This window comes from Salminus brasiliensis, chromosome 21, assembly GCF_030463535.1.
Source record: "Salminus brasiliensis chromosome 21, fSalBra1.hap2, whole genome shotgun sequence".
Lineage (NCBI taxonomy): Eukaryota > Metazoa > Chordata > Actinopteri > Characiformes > Bryconidae > Salminus > Salminus brasiliensis.
Genome location: NC_132898.1, coordinates 25,270,264 through 25,295,142, shown reverse-complemented (window position 1 = coordinate 25,295,142; position 24,879 = coordinate 25,270,264). Strand labels below are relative to the sequence as shown.

The window sequence follows — 24,879 nt, the reverse complement described above, 5'->3', positions numbered from 1 at the left end:
AACTTCAGCTGGAGTAAACTTAAGATGTAAAACTTCAGCTGGAGTAAGATACCTAAGATGTCTTGGCTGATCAGCTAGGGGGAATTGTGTAACCAATGCCCTGAAATGTTTGTTTAAGTAGTTTTCTGACCAGACTCTTTTCTGTTTTTACTTAATTTGTATTTTAGATGTGTTGTTATTCCTCCAAAGTAGCAAAACATTCACTTGAGCAGGTTTAGGCTATTCTACCCACTTCTGTACTTTTATATTTGACTGGAGGCCTTGGGCATTTCTACAGAGCCCCTAAAGTGTCAAGGTTTGATAAATTTATTGTTATTTATATTATTTCTAAATAACATATATTTTGTTAGCTTATGTGCTTTGTATTTACAACTTATTTAAGTTGTGTTTGGGGACAGTACCTTTACTTTTTCTTTAGTCATTATTTTACCAAAGCAACATTATTTTACTTCAGTATGGGTTTAAGCTTTTCTACCCATCTCTGTACTTTTATATTTGACTGGATGCCTTGGACATTTCTACAGAGCCCCTAAAGTAGATCAGTAATATTTAGAATTAATAAATTGTTTCCTTAATTTAACAATTTTGAGAAAATGCATTGAAAAACGAATTCATTTAATAAAAGTATTATTATTATTATCATCATCATCGTCATTTTTATATTATTATTATTATTATTATTATTATTATTATGTGTAAACAGAATCTGTTAGCTTAGGTGCTCTTATTAACTGCACTTTGTTTTTGGGGACAGTATTTTTACTTTTATTTACGTCGTTATTTGACCAAAGTAACAATTATTTTACTTAAGTGTGGGACTTTTATATTCATACTTTTATATTTGACTGGACATGTTGGACGTTTTTACCATTTCTCCTCGTTTCACCCCAGAACAGGCACCGCTCTGAAAACTACATTTCCCATGCACCTCTTGGGCGTTTAAAGAAAAGGGGCGGTCCTTCTCGGCTCGTGGAGGCGGAGGGGGGAGCGGAGTGTTGGGGACAAAATTCAACTGTCAGCGAGACGCCGCGGTTTTCAACTGGACTTTTATCTCTGGTCACTTATCATGGAGTTACCCGGTAAAAGCCGACAGGACGCCGTCTCCCCCTGACCAAGCCTGCGCTTCTTTTGCTTCTCACACGCCTCGGTCTCCGTCCGCAGGAGGTAACGTTAAAGTTAATGCTCAACTCTGCTGCTGCTGCTGCTGCGATGTTAGCGTAGCTACTCTGAACTGAAGCATCTCAGCGTCCGTAGCTTAGAAATCATCCCTGACAGAAGGCGACGATGGCTTGGATCAGAGTGTGTGGATTTGCGATGGAAATAGCTTATCGTTTTCTTGTTGGGCATGCCGTGGAAGTGATGACAGAGCCAGGGAAGCTCTCTGACAAGACGGAAAGTGGATTATTTTGGGAGCGAAGTGTCTCTCCTCTCATTTAGTATAGGTGCCTCAGTGGCATTTATGCTAGCTCTACCGTTTACGCTGTACGGTTCCCTGCAGGACCGTTAAAACCGTTGGAAACACGGTTTATTTTCAAACATTTAAATAACCGGGCGAGTTCTTTCTCACGCGCGTCCAAGAGCCCGAGCCGAGGCGAATTCTGATTGGCTGCTTCTGATAAGCAGCTGAATTTAGCAGCCAGAGCAGCGAACTCGCCTTGTGAAGGTAGCTAGATAATCCAAAACGACTCCTATTTGACTGTGAATGTGACGCGAAACGGACCCTTGGGTCGATATATTGGGGAACCATACACAGCACATCCCCTTCGGGCGGCCTGTATGTGTGTACGGAGCACAGGCAAGCAAATAAGAAGCAAGTAGTTCAGGTAAAAATGGCCCTCGGTTTAGTGTTGAGCGGTACTGCTGACATTAGCTAAGTATCGTGATGTTTTCCCCAAAATATCGCGATATTACATACAATTAATTAGCTAGTTAATGCTGAAATGATCGTAGTCATAACTGAACAGCTTTTCATTCATAAATAATAAAGCTAGATAGTGTCTACATTTGTGAATGCACATATACCCATTTGTATCCATCTATCTATCTGTCAGTTTACACTAGCTATATGTCCAAATGTTTGTGGACACTCCTTCTATGGAATGCTTTCAACTAGATACTTTAAATTGCACCCATTGCTGACACGTGTTTGCAAATTCTCACACAAAGAGTTTGTCTTGTCCCTGTAGAAAAGTACTGCCAATACAATAGGACTCTCTGGAGTAGGTAAATATGAAACTATTGGCACCATGCCCAATGCCCCCCCCCACCCCACCCCCCAGTATTGAGCTGTGGAGCAGTGGGACTGTGTTGTTGTGGAAGGATGGTGAAACGTACATCTAGTACGTTTAGGATGAGGTGAGGTGGTGATCATCCAACATCCTGAGCTCTCTAATGCTCTTGTTGCTGAATGCAATCAAATCTTAGTAGAAAGCCTTCCCTGAACAGTAAAGACAGTTACTCCAACAAAATCAGCATGAACTCTTTTTAATACATCCTATCTATCTATCCATCCATTCATCCATCCACCCATCTGTCTATCCCATAGGGAAGTATTGTAAATGTTAAAATGACCAAACCACATGCATACTGATGATCAATAGTATGGTTACTGTGCTACAATGTCTGCATTTTATTGATTTTGGCACACAATAAATAAAGATTATTTTTCTCTGTTATGAGAATCTAAGTAGTCCTAATTCTGCGATTTGTCTTTGTTTATGTATGGCATCCTCATTGGCAGATCTCTCTGTAATCCGATCTTTGCATTCGCCCAAAGTCTCCATATTGATCCACCCTACTTTTTATTTGAAACTGTAATTTCAAAACATTAAGAATCATCCGGCAAATGACATACATTACAGTTTTGGTTATGTAACAATATCACTAAAACTAAAAATCTGTATTGCTGTGCAGTACTGGTGAGACAGTATATCGCTTAGTGCTACTTTCGAATATTGTACAGGCTAAAGGGCATCACTTCTACAGGACACAGCAAAATCAAAGTCAGTGACTAATTGGACTGATCGTAGTGTTTGTCTGACGAGCATGAAATGTGCAACAGCAGTGTGCATTTATTTCTCTTTCAGTAAACAAACCTCCATTACATTTCGTTACTGGGATGTCAGTGTAGTTTACTGTGGTACACAAATGTCTGGGAGGTCATTCATTCATTTATTCATTCATTTTCCATTCTGTCATCTGTTTTTTTTTTTATTATTATTTTGTAAGTTGGAGCTTGTTCACCTTGGAGATGTGTCAGATCACTGGTCATTGTGGCAGTGTTCTTAGTAGGTTTTTAATGACCTACAATTAGCTATACACTAAAACAGTCTGATTTGTATTGTTGCTTAATAGGCACAGAGTTTGTTACCATCTCAGACTAAAGGTACCAAAGTTCCTCCAGGGTGGTACCCTCATGTCTTCAGTACCATTAGTTGGGAGATGATGTACCATAATCCTTTGTAGTTGTTTTGTTTATGTTGGTTTGATGCCCATGCTCCCGGTCCTGTATTTCTTGAAGGTTATGAAGGTGAATGTACCGTACCTTTTGCAGTACATCTCTAGCACTAGCACTAGCACAGCTGGTTATGGCTCAAAAATCATTTGAATTTTGTGGTGTTCATGATAAAGCTCCTCATAAAGATTGCACAGGTAATATGTAATAGCCTGCCTGTTTGTTGCTGATAGGTAGCACAGAGCCCAGGACGGTGAGAAGAGTAAAGTGTGTGTGTGTGTGTGTGTGTGTGTGTGTGTGTGTGTGTGTGTGGGTGTGTGGTGTGTTTCCCTGTTTCCTGCTGTGCCTGTGGTTCTCAGTTCTGGTTCTGGAGTAACACAGCTGTACATTTTCTCTAGACTGACAGAACCAGGTGTTATGCTGGAAACACTAAAGGTACTGAAAGTGAAAGTCAGACAGGAGTTTTCTCAAAGGAGGAACCTGTTCACATGACTGGTTGTGTTCATATTTCATGTTTTTCATATTTATATTTTTTGGTGGGACCAACCAAGCAAGCATCAATGCCATTTGAGATGTTTATGAACACCTACACAATAAAAAATAATAAAACGTGCATTAATTCAACATTTAAGGTTTACATTATTGTTTATTAAATTTGCACAATTGTGTTTAATTACATTTCCTTGTTGGACTGTTTGTTTTATTCTTTGGCCATGTTGACATCTCAACCATTAAAATTTCAGCACTGTGAACAGTGACATTGGGTTTTAATTTACTTGTGAATTACCAGTATTACTTGTCCATTACTAGTTTGTTTTTATATTTAGCATCATATTTGTACTGGAATATGCTATCATATTGGAACATTTGTATTTATACTGGAAGCAGCTCAGTGGCAAAGAGCACCTTGAGGTTCTATTGCCCCTGCTTTCATGCACCTAACATAGGGCTAACATGTCAATGTTTATGACACCCCTTCTAATGAAGGAATTCAGACACTTAAAGTTGCACCCATTTCTGACACAGACGTTCACATGCGCATGCACAGGGTGTCTAGTTTCTGTAGAGAAGTATTGCCAATAAAATAGGACTGTCTGCAGCAGGGATTCTAGGTGTGGGCTAGAGGGATATAAAGCCTGTGCAGTGGAACAGTTTTCTTTTGAATGAAGTTGCTCCATTGCATACTTTTGTGATAAGATGGGGTAGTGATCATCCAACATCCAAACCTCACTAATGCTCTTGTCACTGAATGCAATTAAATCCTAACAACAGTACCAAAATCTTGTAGAAAGCCTTCGCTGGGCAGCAGAGATGATTAGACCAATAAGGGAGGATAAAACTTTAATTTTGGAAGAAATTATGAATGTCCCAGATGTCCCAATACTATTGTCATAAAGTGTATATACAAAGCTTCCTAAAGGTGTAACTGTAATATAACATGGTGGACATATCTTTCTTACTTTAGAAGATTTCACCCATTCATTTTGTGGCCGTTGTTGATAATTAATGCTAAATAAATTGGTACATGGTGCCACCTGTCCACTCTCTGTTTAGCTTCCATATTGTAAACAAGTGCAGCCTTTACTCTCAAAGGTTTTATGGCTAAACAAGGTGTCACATAGAGAACGAAAGCCTCTGCATTTTGCCCTAGTTATGGTTTCCGCAGAGGCTATCTGTTCTTTATTTTTTTCCACACACAATTAGGTTGGGTTCCCCTCACTAGCCCACCGACTCAACAGTGAATAGACCTTGAATTCTGTGTCAGTTCGCTTTTAAACTAGGCCACCTCAAAACGCCAAATACTGATGTTCTAGAATCTGTCCCTGCAGTCCTGCCACACTCTCACTGGAAAAGTACAGCATTTTTCCCTACAGCTGTTACCCAGCCATGGACGATAATAACCTACTTATGATCGCTCCATTTGCATTGTTGTATACTCACTAACCTTTTGCAAAGCAACCTGTTTTATTGATTAAAAATGATACTCAGGAAGGGGGGCTTGTGTTTTTCGTAAAGGCCTGTTTCAATTCTAATACTCTTGTTTCTTTTTGTCCACACAGGAACAGCTGAAAGCGGTAAAAAATGTCGGACAAGATGTCTAGTTTCCTCCACATCGGGGACATATGTTCCCTGTATGCAGAAGGCTCCACCAATGGCTTTATCAGCACTTTGGGGTATGTATTCCTCTCTAACACACATGGTTAGGGCTCAGGCTTTCTAGAGCAACTGTCCTAGTTTTCTCCATGTTATAGGTGGGCTGTGGCTGAATGGTATAGGATAGGCCGTACACTAAGAACTAAATCAGATAGATGGTGGTTGGGCCAGAGGGTTACTGGTTGAATTCTTCTTCTTAGTCTTGGCCTCTGATCCTCTCACTGGCCCCTAGTGTTTTGAAGGGGCTACAGAAGTGAAGTAGACCTTGAAGGACAGAAGGATGGGAAATGTGGTTTCCAAGGGAAGTGCAGCAAACAGCTTGCTGTATATACACAGCTGTGTGGTTTATATACAAATAAATCCGATGTGAGTGCTGATGAAGGAGCTGGTACTGGTTCCTTGGGATGTTCTCTTTCAATTTATTTGACAGTTTTATGTAATATGTAAACATTGTTTTTTAGCCACTCACTGATCCATGCGTTCCATATACTTAAACTAATGTAAAAACTGAATGCGTTGTATTTGTGATGCTATTCTTTATTTGGTCAAGTTCCTGACCCAGCACATTATTTTCTTTGCCTTTAAAGTTTAAAAAATGTTTTGTCATTTTTTGCTTGACAGATTGGTTGGGTTGAGCTTGACAGACTCTGTCTAACATGAAAACAGAGACTCAAATGATGTCACAAACTCTTTGCGATGTCATTTCAAGCAACAGTGCATTATTTATAGTGTGTGACCGAGTGATAAGTCAAACTGAACACCATCAGAGTTGATTTAACACTGGCCATTTTGCTGGCAATGGGCAATTCATTTAAGATATATTTACATCTTGTCCTCAATCAACATCTTGGTGGCATCCAAGGACTAGGATACGCCACAATATGTCAGAAAATGTCAAAGTTAATTACAGGACCGTAAATGTCTTGGTGGTGTGTTTGCCTGGCTCATGATGTTGTGTTTGCTATTCTATATTCTGCTCATGACTGTTTGCTTTTGCCTTTTTAGCTGAGTAGAAAGCTCAGGTTTGGCGATGTGTTCAATCCTCCCATTTTGCTTTATCACACCCTGATGTTCCTGCCACTTAGTCCCACCCTTTACTAGCCTGTGGCATCTTAGAGTGACCAACTGTTCACACTAGCCTTCGCTCATTTACACACCACTGTCTAATGTCACTTCTCCATGGCAACAGCAGCATGTGCGCCTTTGAGGAACTGAGAGTTGTCAGCACTCGTTTGTCAAGACGCCTGTCTGATGGTGTTTTGCCCAGTAATCATTTTCTGTCTCCCTCTTCTTTCTGGGTGTGTGTGTGTGTGTATGTGTGTGTATGTGTGTGTGTGTGTGTGTGTGTGTGTGTGTGTGTGTGTGTGTGTGTGTGTGTGTGTGAGAAGCTGGAGCTATATTTAGAGCCCTGTGTGGCTCTGTCTTTGTGCCACTGACTGACCTCACACAAGGGATGGAGTAATGAGCCACCTGGCCCGCAACACTGCCAGTGGGAAGTGTGTAGGTGTGTAGGTGTGTAGGTGTGTAGGTGTGTAGGTGTGTGTGTGTGTGTGTGTGTGTGTGTGTGTGTGTGTGAGAGCATGCATGCATCAACCATATTCAGCTGTGGGTGTGCTTGAGAAGCTGCATCTGGCATCATGAGATGCCAAGGTGACTTGAATTCATTTTCACGAGGAATGATCTGTGGGTTTGTGGCTACTTCTTTCTGTCACTCAGTGGAAAAGTCTCTGGGTTCTTCAGGTTTCTTACAAAATATTTCTTAAAAAATACAATTTGTGCTATATATTGTGCACTTTACTATCTAGAGCCTGCACATTTGTAGGGTAGTCCTATTTCAAACGGAATGCTAGCATTTTGTATGGTTGTAAATAAAAATGAGCTAAATTAACTTGGTTAGCTAACATGCCCAGCTGCCTTGCTAAAATGTTCAAATCCTTTATACTGTAAACATTCTAGCACAAAACAAAGTACAGTTATTGAAGAACATTTCGGCCATGTTCAGAGTGCCAGTTCAAATCCAATTTGAAGTCTGGACAGCAAAAAGCGACATGAAATTTGAACAGATGCGTTTCAGTCTAAACACCCTGGTTATGACATTGCATCACTCGCAATACAACAAACAATGGCAAGTCATATACCAAGTGATGGAAGTGCTGGGATCCAAGAAACATAATCTATTTCCACTCAAACCTCCAGCACCAGAATTAAAGATCCTTGCCATATACTGTGCACTTCACAGTCTAAGGCCTGGACATTTGAAATTTTGAAATTTAAAATTGGCCTAAATTGCAGTTGGAAAAATTGGAAAATTGTTTTTTTTGCCATTCACGCTTCCACACAGATAACACATCTATGTCGCATATGACAAAACTCGCATATTATGGATTTGAGCCACTTTTACCTGCTGTGTGAACATAGCCTTTGTCACATTAGACTGCAGCTTTCTCTTATAGCTCCTTCCCTTCTGCTACATCTGGCAGCCTGGAGCTTCTGAGTGGAAATTGTCTACAATATTCTAGTTATTCCAGTTATAGCAGTATCTAGTAGTCCAGAACATGCCCTTCACCTGTTTCATATCCCAGTGTAAACACACCACTTGTACTAAAAGCAGGGTTTTTGGGATGAATGTGTTATAGCTTTATGCAATGCAACAGAACACTGATATTGATAATCAGAACCATGTTTTGGACACCTGTGTGGAATCATTGTGTCTAATTTAGCAGCGTTGCTCTTATTTTGAATGGGCCCCAGTATTCAACTGCTCAACCACCAACTGCTTCTAAATAAAAATACAGAGTAACTTCAGATGTCAATAAAACATAACAACATAATAACTTGAGTGTATATGTGTATATGAGTATACTTTATTATTCGAGTTCTTATCAACAAACAGACTACATTGGCAGAGAAACGGTTTTCATTATTAAAGGCAATAAGACACAACAGAGACTGTACGTTATTGTGATTACAGATAAAGAGTAGATTTAAGCCCATTTTTAATCAGAACCCCCTTTACCATGGCTTATTGAATCCTTTTTTCCTTTGGTGTGTGGTGTGTGATTATGAGATAAATGAAGTAGCTGTCCTGTGGCATTTGCCTTGATCATAATCTGCATTTAGTGGTCACCAACGCATTGAAAACAGCAAAGGACTGAGCGGGTCTGAGCCGTGGGTTTATGCAGAACATTGGTGATGACTTTCTCACAGAGTTGGCAAACAAAGAGAAAGCTGCAGAAAGAACAAACCGAGCTCAACTTGTCCCAGCATTGCTTAGTTCTGGGATGCGTTTCTCAATAATGATTAATCGTGGCGATTTAAAAATGATTTCACTAGACAGAAATTGTTGTACTAACTAATACCTAAGAAGTATTTAATTGCTTGCATTAAAAAAAAGAAAAACATTACACTTGCAGTTGATACATACATGATACATGCATATCAAGCCTATAAGACAAAAAATAATTTAACACTAGAAAGCCCAGGATCCCATATCTTCGAGAATGGCTATAGAATGACCATATAGGGAAAAATACACACATTAAAATGTCAAAAAGACAGTAATGAGTTTTAGTCAGTATTTATTGATGAAATTAATGGTTGGTGTGGCGCAACAGATAACACCACTATCTGCCACTATCTGCCACTGAGCTACAGCACCATGTGGGAGACTGGGGTTCGATTCCCAGTCTGGGTGACTATGCTGCGCTACACCAATAAGAGTCCTTGGGCAAGACTCCTAACACTACATTGGCCCAACTCTGTAATACCAGTAACCTTGTAAGTCGCTCTGGAGAAGAGCGTCAGCTAAATGCCGTAAATGTAAATGTAAATTAAGGGTGCAGGACTCGTTTAACAAAACATACTATTACAAAATGGGGATATATTTTACATCCAAATGTCAAAAAATGATACAAATAATAAGAATAAGTAGTTTTTACAAATATATAGAACAATAATACTTAAAGTATGGTTTTGACTACAAAGTAAAAGCTTTTTTAAATCTTTGTTAATGTCTACAGCTAAATAGTAGCCTACAAGCTAAATGGCTAAAATGGTATAACTGGATTTAGAATAAATCATGTTGAGTGTTGAATTTAACGTTAATTAAATGTTAATTGAAAGCAGACAAACTAAAATATATATTTAGGTTAACATGGAAAAGTACTCTAGTAATGTGACAATGAAATTTCATTTTTATTTTCTATGCTTCATTCGCGCTGATGTGCAGATAAAGTACTCACATATTATGATGGCCTATTATTTAAATGTCTAATAATTATATAACGATATAGCTATGTAATTATTACACAACTGTGATAATAGCACATTGCTAATGCTTCCTAATATTTCTTATTGTTCTTGCCTACATACACTATTCACAAAAAGTTTTTAAAAATGCTTTCAGGTGAAATTTATGTAAAATTGGAAAAAAAAAGAAAAAAAAATTTAAAGTGAAAAGTTCACGCTACAGTGATATTATTTCATGCACATAGGGCATGCAGTGGTGATTTCCTCATCTCAAACAGTTTATTCAAACCAACAACAGTGATGGGTATACCCTAACAAAAAAAGTCTAAGTAACTTGTCATGTGCCCTTGAGCATCAATTACAGCTTGACAACGACGTCTCATGCTGTTCACATGTCGACTTACTGTCTGCTGACACATGGCAATCCATTCTGGAAGGGCGACCCTCAGGTAATTGAGGTTCTGGGGTATAGAGTTACGAGCCTCTACACAGCGACTCAGCTGATCCCATAGTTTTTCTATGGAATTAAGGTCTGGAGAAAATGCAGGCCACTCCATTTGAGGTACCCCAGTCTCCAGCAGCCGTTCCCTGATGATGCAACCTTGATGAGCTGGAACATTGTCGTCCATAAAGATGAAATTAGACCTGTGTTGTTCATGCAGAGGCACAATGACTGGATTAATTCAAGTAGTATTGGCTTATCCATTCACAAAGTGTAGGGCAGTTCTGTATTAACACACCTGCCACACTGTAACACCACCACCACCACCAAAGGCTCATCTGGCAAATGCATATTGCTCTCCTTGACATCTTCAGCATTGTGAATCGACTTTCATCTGTGAACAGCACTGAGGTCCCTCGACCAGCGTAAATGCTCCCTCGCTCATGCAAGTCGATGACGCCTGTGCCTGGTGGTGTGGTACCCTGGCAGGTCGTCTATCACACAGACCACGCTGATTGAGGTTTTTAATGGTCTGATGTGACACTTGGGTGCCTCTCACTTCCTTTAAATGTGCCTGGAGTTATTCAATTCACTGTGCACTGTTCACAATTACGGTCTTCAGTGTGGGATGTGGCCAAAGGACGTCCACTTCTATTCCTATCTGTGACTCTTCTAGTCTTTCTGATGAACATCATGAGGAGGAGGACTGTTTAAATACCAATTCTAATTGAACCAGGAAATTGATTGGTCGATTCAAACGCTTGTTGTGAATTGTGCCGTTAAGCTCCTTGTTAGAGGACCGCAAGTTGTGAAAAAACTACTGAAACATTGAACTGTTTAATTCAAAAGTTTCAAAAGTCACATAGGTCACATAGAGCTAATTTTAGGTTCATCCTGAAATTTCACCCGAAAGACAAATATCCCTAACTTTTTGTTAGTGTGTTTGGTCTGGATCAACCTGCCATTAGAAAATGGAACATCTGGAGCAGCTGGTGTAGATCTTGAGTTTGTTCAGATTCCTTTTTTAACAGTGAGTTTTGTCTAAATTATTCTCTGTGTTCGAGGAGTCAGACATGAAAAGCTGACATGAAGCCAGGAGGCACCCTAACATGAAAAACCTACCCAGCTACCCAGTGAATGAATATCGGAATACCCAAATGCTCTGGTCTAGTCCTGTTGTTAAATGCTTTCAGATAAATGCTAACACACGTTCACCTGGAATCTGTAGATTTTAAATTCATATATAACTCTGCATTACTGTGTCTAATACACTCTTTACCTCTGCCTGCAGTCTGGTGGATGATCGCTGTGTTGTGCAGCCAGATACTGGTGACCTCAACAACCCTCCTAAGAAGTTTCGAGGTAAGGCCCACCTGTATCTGCCCCATTGTCCCACCCTTACTTTCTCTCTTTCACTTTCATTCCTGGTTTGAAATGCTGCACATGTTGCAGCTGTTTTCTTGCACTCTCTCTGCCTATTTTTCCTCTGTGTGTCAGTCTTGCTCTCTCTGACAGTCTGTGCTGTGGAAACAGGATAATGCTTCATGGTGTTGAAAAGCAGCATGTCAAAACAAAGGGCTTAAGCTGTGGAGCTGCTGATGTATGGCTACAGCGTGGCCATAACTTTCTCCTGCTGTTGCCTAATTACTCTCATGGAGGTCTGCAGGACACAACTAGAATGTACAGTTTTATTTTTGAAGAGGCCTAAGAGCTTTTGCTGTTGGTAGCTTTGTCTGTAGATTCAGGGCTACATCCACATGTACCTCACTGGATCAGTGTGGATGAAATGGATAATAATAGAAAAGAGCGCTTGACTGGTGAACTCTGTGGAGTGTTTGCAAAGATATACAGAATACAAATGTGTTTCAGAATTAAACTGTCTATTTCTCACCACATTGAGTGCCTGAGAGTTGTTGCAGTTGATGGTAGTTTTCCAGCTTGATTTCATTGGGCATACATTTTATCTTGGTAAGCTTTACATTATAACTTCAGCATCTGCTTTGGTGACACAGGTCTGGACTGGTAAAATAGTACCATCTTTGTAATAACATTTTGCCATGCTATAATGTTGAGTTTGGGGAAAGTCTGAACCAATCTGGGCATACACTGTGTGTCCAAATGTTTGTGAACCTGCCTTCTTATGAACACACACAGCTTATCTAGTCCATGAAGAAAAGTCCTGGCAAGAGAATAGGACTGGAGCAGATACACATGAACCTATGGCATCAACGCTCCAAAATCTACCAAAAAGTTGAACAGTAGAGACAGTTACTCCAACAAAAACAGGATAAACTTTTTTAATACTCTAGATTTAAAAAAAAACAATGAATGAGCAGATGTCCCAATACTTTTATCTATATAGTTTAACATCAGAAACTTCAGTGGTAACACAGGGGTGGGCTGGACTGTTGTGAACATCAGTTGTGAGCAGAATAGAGTGTATTAAATATTAAAGACATTTATAAAATAATAATTTAAAAAGCTGAAAACAAATATCAGTTTAGAATGACTTATTGTCTAGCTCCTGCTGGCTTCTGGCTAATGTGTTCACAGCCTTTCTGTGGCTAGATGAGAGCTAATATCCTAGATGATAAAATGAAGCCAGCTAGCGGCTAATTAACCTTACACTCGCTGTGGGCTAATGACCGAGAGTAGGTTTCCCCCAAAGGGCTGAAGCTGTGATGGGAGCCATCCATGTGGTCTGTTTAGCTTTAGCATTTAGCCACAGTTTCTTACTATATCTCTGCTCTTGGCTTATGGAGACCTCGTGGTTAGTGCCACAGGATGCAGATCAGATGTATTGATTGGCCACTAATTTTGACTAATATTGATTTGCCAGGATTTTCAGTGTATTTATTTTATTTGTTTGTGTGTTTATTTGGTGAGACATTGTTGGAATTAAAATTACATCTCCTGATTAGCTTTTGTTTCCAAATACGTTTTTTCCTTCTCCTGTTCTGTGCCTTTTTACATGTTAAAATTGCTACAAAAGCAGACCGAAAAGCAGGTAATTTAGGATTATCCTTTTTTAAAGTTTTAATGCGTTTTTGTAACATCTGCCTTGTGTGCGAGAAAAGCAATTGTCGGACAAGCACTGCACTAGCACTGAAGTCAGTTAGCAAGTTTAAGTCTTGAACGGGCATGTACGTATTGGATGGAGCACCCTTATTCCAGGCAACACAGTTGCACTGCTCCACAGCTCAATGCCAGGGTGGGTTTTTCTATTGGAAGTGGAGTCCTATTCTATTGCCAATACTCTACAGGGACTAGACAATCTGTGTGTGCATTTAAACATTTGTGTCAGCAGTGCATGCAACTTAAAGGAGCTGAATGTTTTCATTAGAAGGGGTGTCCACAAACATTTGGACATGTAGTGATGCAAGACTTTTGTATTTTCAGATTCATGGCATTTAGCTCGCGCTCTTATCCAGAGTGACTTACAAGGTTACTCGAAATGTAGAGGTGGGCCAATGTAGTTTTAAGAGTCTTGCCAAGGACTCTTATTGGCGTAATGCTGCATGGTCTCCCAGACTAAAGTGAATCGAACCCCAGTCTCTTACATTGTGTGGTAGCTCACTGGCAGGGAGCCATGTTATCTGTTGTCACACCAAGCATATATCTTATACTGCTGCGTGTGCACATTTATTAAGATTGAGAGAGATCGGATGCAGACCGAAAGAAATAAAGGATGATGAGAGAGAACTGAATAAGAAAAGGAGTGTGCGTGTGTGCGATTTGTGTTCTGGACCGGATGCTGCGCTAAAAGATGAGCTGACGCACTGGCTGACCTCCAAAGTAGGGCTTTTGTAAATTAATTTTTTGAGTGAAATGACACCAGCTCTGAGCCAGGTTCATTTACTTAAATCAACAGCACAGAAATGATCCTGACCTGTCAAAACTAGAAGCAAAGTTAATATGCCCTTGCCTCTTCAGGATGGACTGCTAGAGGACATCCTAGCAAATTTTAGCTTTCTTATAGTGTTTGAGCAATATCAATATTTTGATACAAGCAACATTGCTGTATAAACATTGTTTTCAGCACCTGCTGCCCTAAAGGTGGGGCTAGGGTTGCAACAATACACTGTTGTAAAGTATACCATGATATGGAAATTGATGGTTATCATACCATGCACATTTGCTTAACGGTACTGAACGGAACTGATTTTTTTTTCTGATCAATTCCACCAATTTCTTACTATTCTTAGCTCACCTTGAGATGCAATATTATGTAGTTTTTTTTACTTAAGCATTGTTAGAATGTATTGTTTAGATGGCACACTGACTGTTACAGGGAAAATGGTGTCTCTGGCTACTGTACTATGGAACTTTGGTGGAGCTGCAAGAGACCTCTCTCTGTCGAACTTAAATCTATTTTCACACTAAACGCCGCATACACTGCACTCGCCACTCACGTCCACTCATCAACACCATTTGCGTTGTGTGTGGTTACCGGTTGGACACAAAAGTGGGAGACGCTCTAGTGAGGGAGGGTCGGTCAACTGTGAGCCAGTGTGTCTGCCGCGGTGGGCTCTGTTCACGCCTGTGCTTGCTGCTGAGCTCTGTGCAGTGAAAATCTGCATCTGTGTTTGTACATAACATTCAAAAGAATGTTTTTAAAAAAAAAACAGCAGTGAATTTTTCGTGTTTAGCGTGAAAGCTTGAGTCCAATTTGTGTAAAATCCAGTGAGATTACTTCAGATGCTGCTTTTCATGTTTGGGTGAGCATTGTTTGTGGTTGGTGTGGCGCAACAGATAACACCACTATCTGCCAGTGAGCTATTACACCATGTGAGGGATGGAGGGTTTGATTCCCAGTATGGGTGACTGTGCTGCGCTATACCAATAAGAGTCCTTGGGCAAGACTCCTAACACTACATTGGCCCACACCTGTAATACGAGTAACCTTGTAGGTTGCTCTGGATAAGAGCGTCAGCTAAATGCCATAAATGTAAATGTTTGGATTTACCACAGTGGAGTAAAAATTAATTACACTCCACAACTGCAGGGGAGCTCAGGAGCAACAAATACTGTTTTTTGCACAATACTGCTTTACGTGATGTGCCGTAATAAAACAGCTCAGTTTAAAGTTTAGTATCAGTGTTGTTTGATGCTCAGGGCGCCTAGATCTGAATCAGAGACTTGTTTAATGAAATGCATGGTCCCTTTTAGGCTGTTCTGGCTCTCTTGGCAGTAGGCGTGTTTTGATGCAAGCCCCATCTGTGCTTGTTTGGTGTTCAATGATGGTGATGATAAAGATGGTGTGCTCCGGTACTGTGATGTAAAAAAGAGAGGGGATAAATCCGCTCTGGGGCATAATGCTGAATGGGTGTAGAAGGGACTGAATGGTTTGTGCCAAAGCAAACAGGTGTTTTGCGAGAGTGTATGTGCGCGTGTATGTGTCTTTTTGAGTGTGAGAGTGTGGATTGCCCTCAGATAAGTAACAGACTGCAGGATCAGCCATGGCAATGACTGTGGAGATGTGTATTGTGTGGGGACTGAAGTAGGCAGCAGCACAACACGACAGGTCAATGAGTTGGAAGTAGTTGTGTGTGAGAGTGTATGAGAGTGAGTGTAAAAAGGTGTTTTTTGTGTAAGAGGGGGAGAGTTTTAGGAGAATGTGAGTGTGCCGGTCTGTATTAGTGTACAGGAGAGAGGAAATTTTAGCCTGGGATTGGGGTCTTTCACCCGTCTTGTAAGGACGTCCCTGTCTCTCTGCCTTTAACACCTTATTTGGCCACATAGCAAAGTGGCTTAGTGGTGACATCAGAAGGAGAGGATGAACAGAAATGCTGGTTATGGGGCATACCTCACCAGAAAGTCACTCCTGAAACAGTGTTTCCTCTTTAGATTCAAACCATGTTAGCTTCTGCTCAACAACAGCTGTTTTACTTGGAGCAGGATTTACAAACTCCCTCCCCCCTAAGTGACTTATTTGCTTTCATCTTTTCTGTTTCTATGCTGTTTTTTATATATACATATTCGAAAAAGCACAGTAATTACCTTTTTAAAAGATCTACAAGCCTTTTAGTACACTGTTGGTAAAGAATTGGTAAAATCTGCTTAGTGTATCCAGTGCTTTGGGTTTAGAAAGTAATGGTCAGGCACACTAAGAGGTCACTGGCCCAGCCCCTCATGCCTGAGTTTGGCCGCAGGGGATGTGCAACAGTTACAAAGATCAGAAACACCAGATAAAACAAGCTCAGACCTTAAAGGCCAACATTAAATGGATTTAAGGTCACATGATACACAAGACATTTCAACAACAGTCATTTTGAACTTTTAAAGCAATGTAAGACATCAGGTGAAATGTGAACGAGGGCTTTTATCATGTGCTCAGATTCCAAATGTCCTGAAAATAGAAACAGAAACAATATCTGATGTATCAAAGTAGACGCTACTTTGTAAGTTTTAGTTGAGAACAAGCTGCATTGGGAAACAGCAACAATGGTTGAATGCTCTAGCTCATTGTTAGGCCAGTCTGTTTTTATACAGTACTTAGCACATAACAGTACATAACATTTGGCCTGAAAGGTCTATAAAACTCAGTTAAAACAGTTCCAAAAAAAAGTTAATTTTCAGGTTTAAACATTGCCAATGCTTGTCTAAAACTGCATTGTTGGCTTTATAGAGCTGATATTTATTACAGGACTGCCATTTGGAAAGCGTTTTTAAGCCACAGACAGACTGTGAAAGTGAAAATCTGCTGTAATGATCACAAAACATTGACCTTAGGCCAAGAAAAGAAGAAATAATGTCTGATGATTTATTGTTGGCTCGTTTTTCTCCTGTGTCTGAATGGATTTTGCTTTTCGGAAAGCCGAAGAAAGCCTTCAGTAGTTCTCCCCATGCTACATTGCATGATGCCAGATGTACAGGATGAGTGTTGAGAATTTATTAACTTTTTTACTTTGAAGATATAACGCTTCCAGACCTCTTTAAATATCCATGTATACTGCTGGCTATGCACTCGGGTATACTGCTCGCTATGCACCAGACGAACACAAACTCAAAAAAACACAGGTGTTTGGTTGGTGTGCCATAGCCGTTCGCGTTTGTCCATGTTGAATTTGTGGTGGTTTGTGTCTGATGATGTTCAGACAGTTGGCCATGACTTAAAACACACGTTTTCCACTCACAGCTGCTAATCCATTAAAACTCAGCTCACTCTTTTCTGGTTACCATAGGAAACAGTTCACTGATTCTGGTGTTTGACTCGTTTTTTCATAAGCAATTCCATTAATAATGGCACTATTTTGGAAGGAGAGGACTTCCTTATTAAAAATCCTTGAAATATTACATCATACACTCCCCTGGGGAGATACAGTCTTATTGTAAGATTGCCATCTTATATAAAGTGTAGCTAACCTTTTTAAGAAGCTGGTGGTGCTGTAATCCGTGTGAAGAAGATAAAACCAGGTTTGCCCTAATTTTCCAGTTTTTCTTTTGTGTTTTTGGGATGTTTTTAATATCCACTGGAGGAGCTCTGATACGTGCACTCTGAGACTAAATACGATGCACAGCCTTTTTTCCCTGATGTGAGGCAACTGCCTGAAACAATACAAATATATGAATCTGGATGCTTCTAAAACAGTTGAGTTGTGAGTTCAATGAATAGTCTGTAATTTAGCCTGTTATTTTCTATAAGGAATAATGAGGAAAAACACAGACATGGTTGATCTGGATGGGAATAAACTCACATTTGAGCCCCTGTGAAAAAGAGAATTTCCCCAGGACCCCATGTAAATTTAATCCTGTTCCATTTTTCTGATAATGAAGATCTACTGTTTTGTTCAGAGGTGTTCCACAGTTCCACCGGTGTGCCACAGATACTTTTCAGAAGATTCTAAAACAACTGAGTTTGTCTTGGAACATTTGGTCGGTATGCTCTGGCCTTCAGGAAAAACATCAGAACAAATGCTATACATGATTATATGATGTTTTTTCCTTTTATAGTTCCAGTTCGATTTAAGTGGGTTAAATCTTAAAGTCTGACTATTCAGTTGACATTTGATTCATTTAAAGTAATTCAATTGGACAAACCTTATGCAGATCACATGACCTGCATGGAGAACTTTGATATACAAAGACTTGTCTCTCACAGTGTGCAAAGGCAAATGAGTTCTCTGCTGTAACTAAACCACTGTATTGCATTATTTTAATTACTATGTATGTTCAGACGTTTTTACAGACCTACTCAGTGTGATTCCGAAATAAAGGTCTGGCACTGATGTTAGGCTTTATACCCCTCTGTTACAGAGCATTCTGTTTTATTGGCAGTGCCGCTCACCGGAGAAGTCTCACAGAGCTGGGAGGGTGAAGGCTGGCAGATGCTTTCTCTGGGAAACATGAATTCAAAAAGCGCCCCTGCATTTTTGCCTGCATGCTGCCACATGAGCAACGTCATTGGACACTTCCACATGTTAGGAGGAGAGCACTTACTGCCAATTCTGTTACGTCAGCTAACTGATGCCTATGCTGGCTAACTAAGTGATTCGGTTAGAGCGAAGGCCATCCTACCCACCCAGAGAGAGCGAAGCCAGTTGGGCTGAGTTGAATTCTCAACCACGAATGGCTGTGGCCTTGCAAGGGATTGAAGGCAGTTCTTGTTTATTGTGATTATGTAAACTGGGCTTGCGCAATTGAACATCTGTCAGCAATGGGTGCACCTCAAAGTGGGTCAGATAACAAATTAGCCAGACATTGGGAGTTATTGTCTACGTTTTCTAAATAAACTGTTGGCTCTTACTGTGTCAGCATCTTAAATAATATAATAAATAGCTTATACTTGGGAAAAGGAAAGCCCTAGCCCAAAGCTAGCCCAACATAATCTGTGCATTTATTTGGGTTTTGGTTAAAATGTTACAGTGAAGGCTGTTTTTTGAAGGAATCTCTAGCTGTAGAATGTATTGCTGTAAGCTGCACATCTAGTTTAGCAAACTCAGAAATGCTGGATTGTAACTTGAACCAAAATAACTCGTGTGAAAAGAGCACACCATGTCACGTGATGAATCTTCTCCTTGTTACTTGTAGTCTTATATTCATTGCTGTTTGCTTAAATACCCACCCCCCCCCCCTTTGGGTGAGAACTGTTTCCCTATATGCCATATTAAGTGTGGGAAGCTGTGAAGGTAATAAAAACAGTAATATTCAAACCTGTTCTAATCTGAGGTTAAGAGGCACTACATTATGTAATGGTATAAATGGAGATTAGGGTTAATTATGTGTACACAAGCAAATGCGTGCTGTCAATTAGTCTTTGACATGGTCAGTACTCCAACTGTGCTGCAGCTTTGAACTGTGTCGATCCATTAGAGTCAGCAGCAGCTTGCATAAATATAACTGATCTGCTATGCAAATGACAGGAAAAGTTCTGCCTTCATTAAGTCTGGCTGGGCAGTTGACCTAGCACTGCTGTTGCACCAGCAGGAGAACCAAGGGACCTGTGAAAACACACACAGTAAACATGTCTATGTGGCACTTTAGATCGTAGGATGTTTCGGACACAAATACACACAAAGACAGGGTGACTTACTTAGTGTTCAGAACAAGCTGTGGGTGTCAGTTGTTGATGCATTGCAGGCTGGTTGCCTAACTACCTGTACATGCCAAGCAAACCAGTCGCTCATTAATATGACTTAAGCTTTGGTGTTGTTTATCATTCAACCACTAAATTTAACTGAATGTCTTAACGTAAACCTGTAAACCATATTCAGGAAACTGCGGTTTCCCTTTTCTATTTATTGGCGTAACAAGTATAGGTACAGTCATATGTCAGAAGCACCTTATAAGCTGTTTAAACTCTCCCTGAATTCTAACATTCAAATCAATTATAATTGACAGTTTGCTCACTAGTGTGTGTGTCTTCATTGCAGTATGTGTGTTCATTGCACAGATGGGTTAAAGGCGAAGGCCAACACAGTAAATATGGGTACAGTGTGCAGTGTTATGGCGGGTAGGATGAAAGCTGGTGCAAAAATATATGTTTTAGATTTAAACACTGACTGGTTTATTCCAGAGTCAGAGGGCTTTATAAGAGAAAGCTTTTCCCCCCAGTTTTGATTTTTCTAAAGCATAGAACTTGCAGTAGGCCAGCCTTCTGTGAACAAAGTGTACGTAACTGGTTGTAAGTTTTAAAAAGTTGAGAAAAGGAAATACTGTTGAGAAACTTTTAAGTCAGAATCTCTTTTAACTGGTAAACACTTCTGCCAGTACTGTTAAATTTAGCAAATTAATTTAATTAGTGCTCTAAAAGTAGAAGAAACGTGTTATGTGACGTTCTTTGTTTCTGCCTCTGAATGACCCAGTGGGTATCCAAATGAGCCGCTGCCAGATCAGGAATGTAATGGATACAGTGGCTTGAACAATGCGTCTCTTGTGCTCTGATGGCACAGCTGACGGAGCAGCAGTCAGATGGGCCGAGCACTTGGGAACAAGTGAGCCTAATCATGGAGTTTAATAGGTTAATAATTGAGGATGTGCTTTTTTGTTTTGCTGCTACATTACTCTTTTCTTTGCTGTAGGTGACTTCGGAGTCCTGGCAACACTTTAAACGGACAAAGTCATAACAGTAACCACAACATGACGCTAATGTATTAATGGCCTTTTATGAATCCGAGGTCAGAGCACGGGGTCAGCCATGCTATGGCACATCTGGAGAACTGAGGCCTAAGAAGTTAGGGGCCTTGCTCAGAGTGCTACCAACACCTGATGCATTTTCAGTTTGTACAATATTTTGAGACTGTATCATAGCTTACTGTGTGGCATCTGATTTGCAGAGTTTGCACATTTTTGTGTTAAAGCTAACCTACTTTTTGAAGATTTGGTGCATGTTTAGATTAATTTCGCACTTTCCGTTGTCATAACACAGGTGCAATGCACCACTGAGCCTACACGACCTATAAAGTTGGTGCACTTCCTGCTTGATTACAGGCATGACTATAAGAGAATGCAGGCAGCAAGCTTCTTAATTGAATGTGTATCAGATCCTGGGTTAACAATGACTGTGTAACATAAAATCAGATTTCTTCTATTGTCTGTTGTTTATATTTATTGTCTGGATGCATGTTTGTGCCCATTTTTACAGTCATACTGTAGATGTTTTTCTGCCAGCAAGAAGATGGTGGCTTGAGTTCATTATCAGAGGTGTATTCCTACATCCTTTAGGGTTAAATAAAGGATACTACTTACCCACCTCCCTGCAGACAGACCAGGTAGACTCTGGCTCTGTTGGTTGGCTTCCTTCCATGCCTGCTTTGCTCCAGCAACAGGAAGTCTGTTAGCACTAAATCTTCAGCTCATGTATGGCATTAATAGGCCACTTAAGCCCATTTAAAAGATGCTGGTTTCCAGGGAATATCTGCCTGCTGCTCGAAATCCCTCCTCTTCTCGGATCAGTACTACAATTGCTTTTGTGTAATGTCTCTTTACTCATGCATGTTGCTTTGGGGCTATACATCTACATGAACAGTGTCCATAGTATTAGTCATGTTTTTTGGAGTTGTTGCTGTGGGTGTAGAGTTACACCAACCTTCGACCAGAAGATTAAGAATCTTGCTGTTGGTTATAATAGGCCCAAGAGAGTTTTAGATGCGGTTTGTAATGGAGACTTTAAGGAGTGATGGCTAGAGGGACGACTTAATTTACTGGAAATAAAACTGTTCATGTTGTAGCTGTGGAAACCAAAGTCCCTAAGCAACAGATCTAACAGGAGTCGCTGCTCACCTGATGATTTTTTTTTTCAGAAAAAGAAAAAGTCACTTTTTCAGTTCTTGTGCAGATTTATTTGAGTGTCTGGAGTGTTCAACCTGTAAAACAAGTCTAAGTCACTAAGCACAGCATTCAACATGTCAGAGTTGGCTTGGCAGAGAGAGAGAGAGAAAGTATGTGGTGCAAGAGAGAAAGATGTGACCTCAAGGTGAAGTAAATGTTAGCTAGATAGTACAAAAGAGGGACAAATGAGGTAAGGTATGTCACAGACTCTTGAACTTTTGAATAATTCACGCTACAGCCAAAGAGTTTTTTTTAAGGTGCTGTAGCTCTGCTTGATTCTGTTGTTGTCTAATCTAATGAGTCCCTAATCTATGCCATTATGCCAGTATGGTTTTTGCCAAGATGATGCAAATGCCATAGAAGAACTCTTCCACCATGTAGTAAATGGTTTGAGGAGTTTGAAAAATGAGATCTGATCTTTCAACTTTTTGCACTATAGCCTAGTTGGCAAGTTAAAAAAACAAACAAATAAAAACATCAGGGATGGGTTGATTGCACTTCCTCCCCACATCACTTCTACTGTGATGTTGGTCAGCATAGGCATCTGTTAGCTGTTGTAGAGGAGCTGGGAATTGCTGCCTAGCAATGCTGCATCAGTGACGGTTTGAAAAAAAGTGGTGTCTGACTTTGCATTTTTTGGACGAGACGTGCTAGTTCACACTAACTGTAGTATTCTGGCAAGAACTCAAAGCGTCTAACGTTGAGTTTAACCCAGTCTGCCTTGCTTGTTGGTTTCTTAGCTCTACTTGTGGCTCACCTGTATCCTTCCCCACTTGTCATCTGTTGAGGCACATACATTTTATAAATGTAACCATGAGCTCTTGTTACTTGTTAAAGCAACACCATGGATAAACCCTGATCTACTGCTGGAACGTGATGGTAGCTCTTTGTTTGACAGAGTGTGCCAGGCATGCAATGACCCTCCTCGCTTGATTAGGTATGGTTCCTCCAGCTCCAGCCCTGCAGCAGTGTTTTTCCTGGTCCAGTGCTCCGAATTCAACTTGATCAGTATCTGTGTAATCAAATGAGTTGTGTTACAACATATAAAGCACTGAGCTATGCAGATGGGTGAGCCTGTAGGCCTGAAGTAGAACAAGATTTTCACAATGCAGTACCTGCCTGACTTCTGGATGTAGTCAGTGAATACACTACTGCTTATACTCTCTTTAAGTCACTTAAATGTCCACATTGTTTCTCCATTATCTCCCTCCTTTTCTCTCTCTGTTCCTATTTCAGTTGTTTTATCAGTTCCCTCCCTCACTATTTAACCTTGCCTAATAAAAAATGCTTACCTCTTCCATCCTTCCTTTCTGCCCCACTTCCTACCTCTCTACCTTTCCTGCATCAGTGCATCATTCACCCCCTCTGGAAATCCCAGGACATCAGAAGTAGTGTTGGCCAAGTTCCTCCCTGCACTCTGTGGACCAGAGACTATTTTTATCCCTGTCTCACTTAATCTCCTCTCTTCTACTCTTCTCTTGCTCATCTCTCTTTCTTCCTCTTCCCTTTTACTTTCCTCTTCACCTATCTTGTAACTCAGTACATGTGTTAGAACAGGGACAGCTGTCTCCCTAGGTCTTTCTTGTGGTGATGAAATTGTCCTTGACTACGAAGTGGTAACTTAGAGGTTGAATCATCCAACGCCACACCCCTGCCAGAATAAGAGGCCCTTTATTCAGCCTTTAGTCCTGTAGATTCACGTAACTAAGCACTCTTCTGGCCTTTCAAAACTTTCACCCTGTCAGACACAAGCATGGGTGAATCAAATTAGGGGAAAAAAGGGTGGAACATGAAGAATAGACAGTATTATGTTATTATCATGAGATGTTATGAAACGTTCCTTTGAGATTCTGGTTTATGTTGACCTGATTGCATCGCATAATCCCTGCAGATTTTCTGTTGAAGTTCTTATGCTCTAATTTTCACGTTCTACCACCTTCCAAAAGGTGTTGGTTTTGATGTAAGCTTTACCTGAAGTTGGAGGCCTGTATGGTTATATACATTGCACACCTACCATACAATTGTTGATGTTTCAGATTCGTCATGTTATGTCCTTTTTTCATATTTGTGTGTTAGAATGGGTAACTCTCCATGTTCTTTTGTGTGGGAATTGGCTATTAAAACAAAGCTTCAGTAATTTTAGAGCATTTGTCAGGCTGTTGGAGTGCATTTTTTTTTCTATATTCAGAAGATTAGTAATGCCATGTGGTGTTTGTTTTATTTTTTTCTCTTGTCTCCCTCCGCAGACTGTCTGTTCAAGCTGTGTCCTATGAATAGGTACTCTGCACAGAAGCAGTTCTGGAAGGCAGCAAAACCTGGTGGCAACAGCACTACAGATACAGTCCTCCTAAACAAACTACATGTATGTTTCTCTCTCACTCACTCACTCACTCACTTACTCACAATAGTGATTTTGTAAGTAGTTGAAGTACTTGAAGACAATCATCCAGGCTTTTTGTCCTGACACAGAAGTCTATCCTGCTTTTGTTGGAATAACTATTTTTATGATCCAGGAAAGGCTTTCTACTAAATTTTTCCAAAAGTATTAAATGGAGAACCATCATTCCAGGAAACACCGTTCCACTGCTGTACAGCTCAATGCTGGGGGGCTTTATACCCCTTTTTCCCATGCTTGGCAGGGTTCATGTTTTTCTTTTCCAGAGAGTCTTTTATTCCTCTACAGTGACTAGACAACCTATGTGTGTATTTCTGTATATCTGTGTCAGCAATGGATGCAACTTAAGGTTGCTAAAGGCATTCATTAGAAGGGGTGTTTACAAACGTAGGGACATGTAGTCTTGTAGCATTTCCC

The 24,879-nt window shown here is 40.3% G+C and overlaps 1 protein-coding gene across 23 annotated transcripts in view; it reads left to right on the top strand.

Annotated features, from left to right (window-relative positions):
* Positions 1-993: 993 nt before the first annotated feature.
* Positions 994-24,879, top strand: part of itpr1b (inositol 1,4,5-trisphosphate receptor, type 1b) — a 160,182-nt gene continuing 136,296 nt past the window's right edge. For 22 of the 23 annotated variants that reach the window (XM_072666263.1, XM_072666257.1, XM_072666262.1 and 19 more), the window contains exons 1-4: positions 994-1,164; positions 5,515-5,628; positions 11,590-11,660; positions 24,314-24,429. In XM_072666263.1, coding sequence (XP_072522364.1) covers positions 5,537-5,628; positions 11,590-11,660; positions 24,314-24,429 — 279 coding nt within the window. In that variant the 5' untranslated portion in view covers positions 994-1,164; positions 5,515-5,536. Of the gene's footprint in view, positions 1,165-1,248; positions 1,824-5,514; positions 5,629-11,589; positions 11,661-24,313; positions 24,430-24,879 lie in introns of those variants that run through there. The other variant, XM_072666242.1, reaches the window with a different exon arrangement.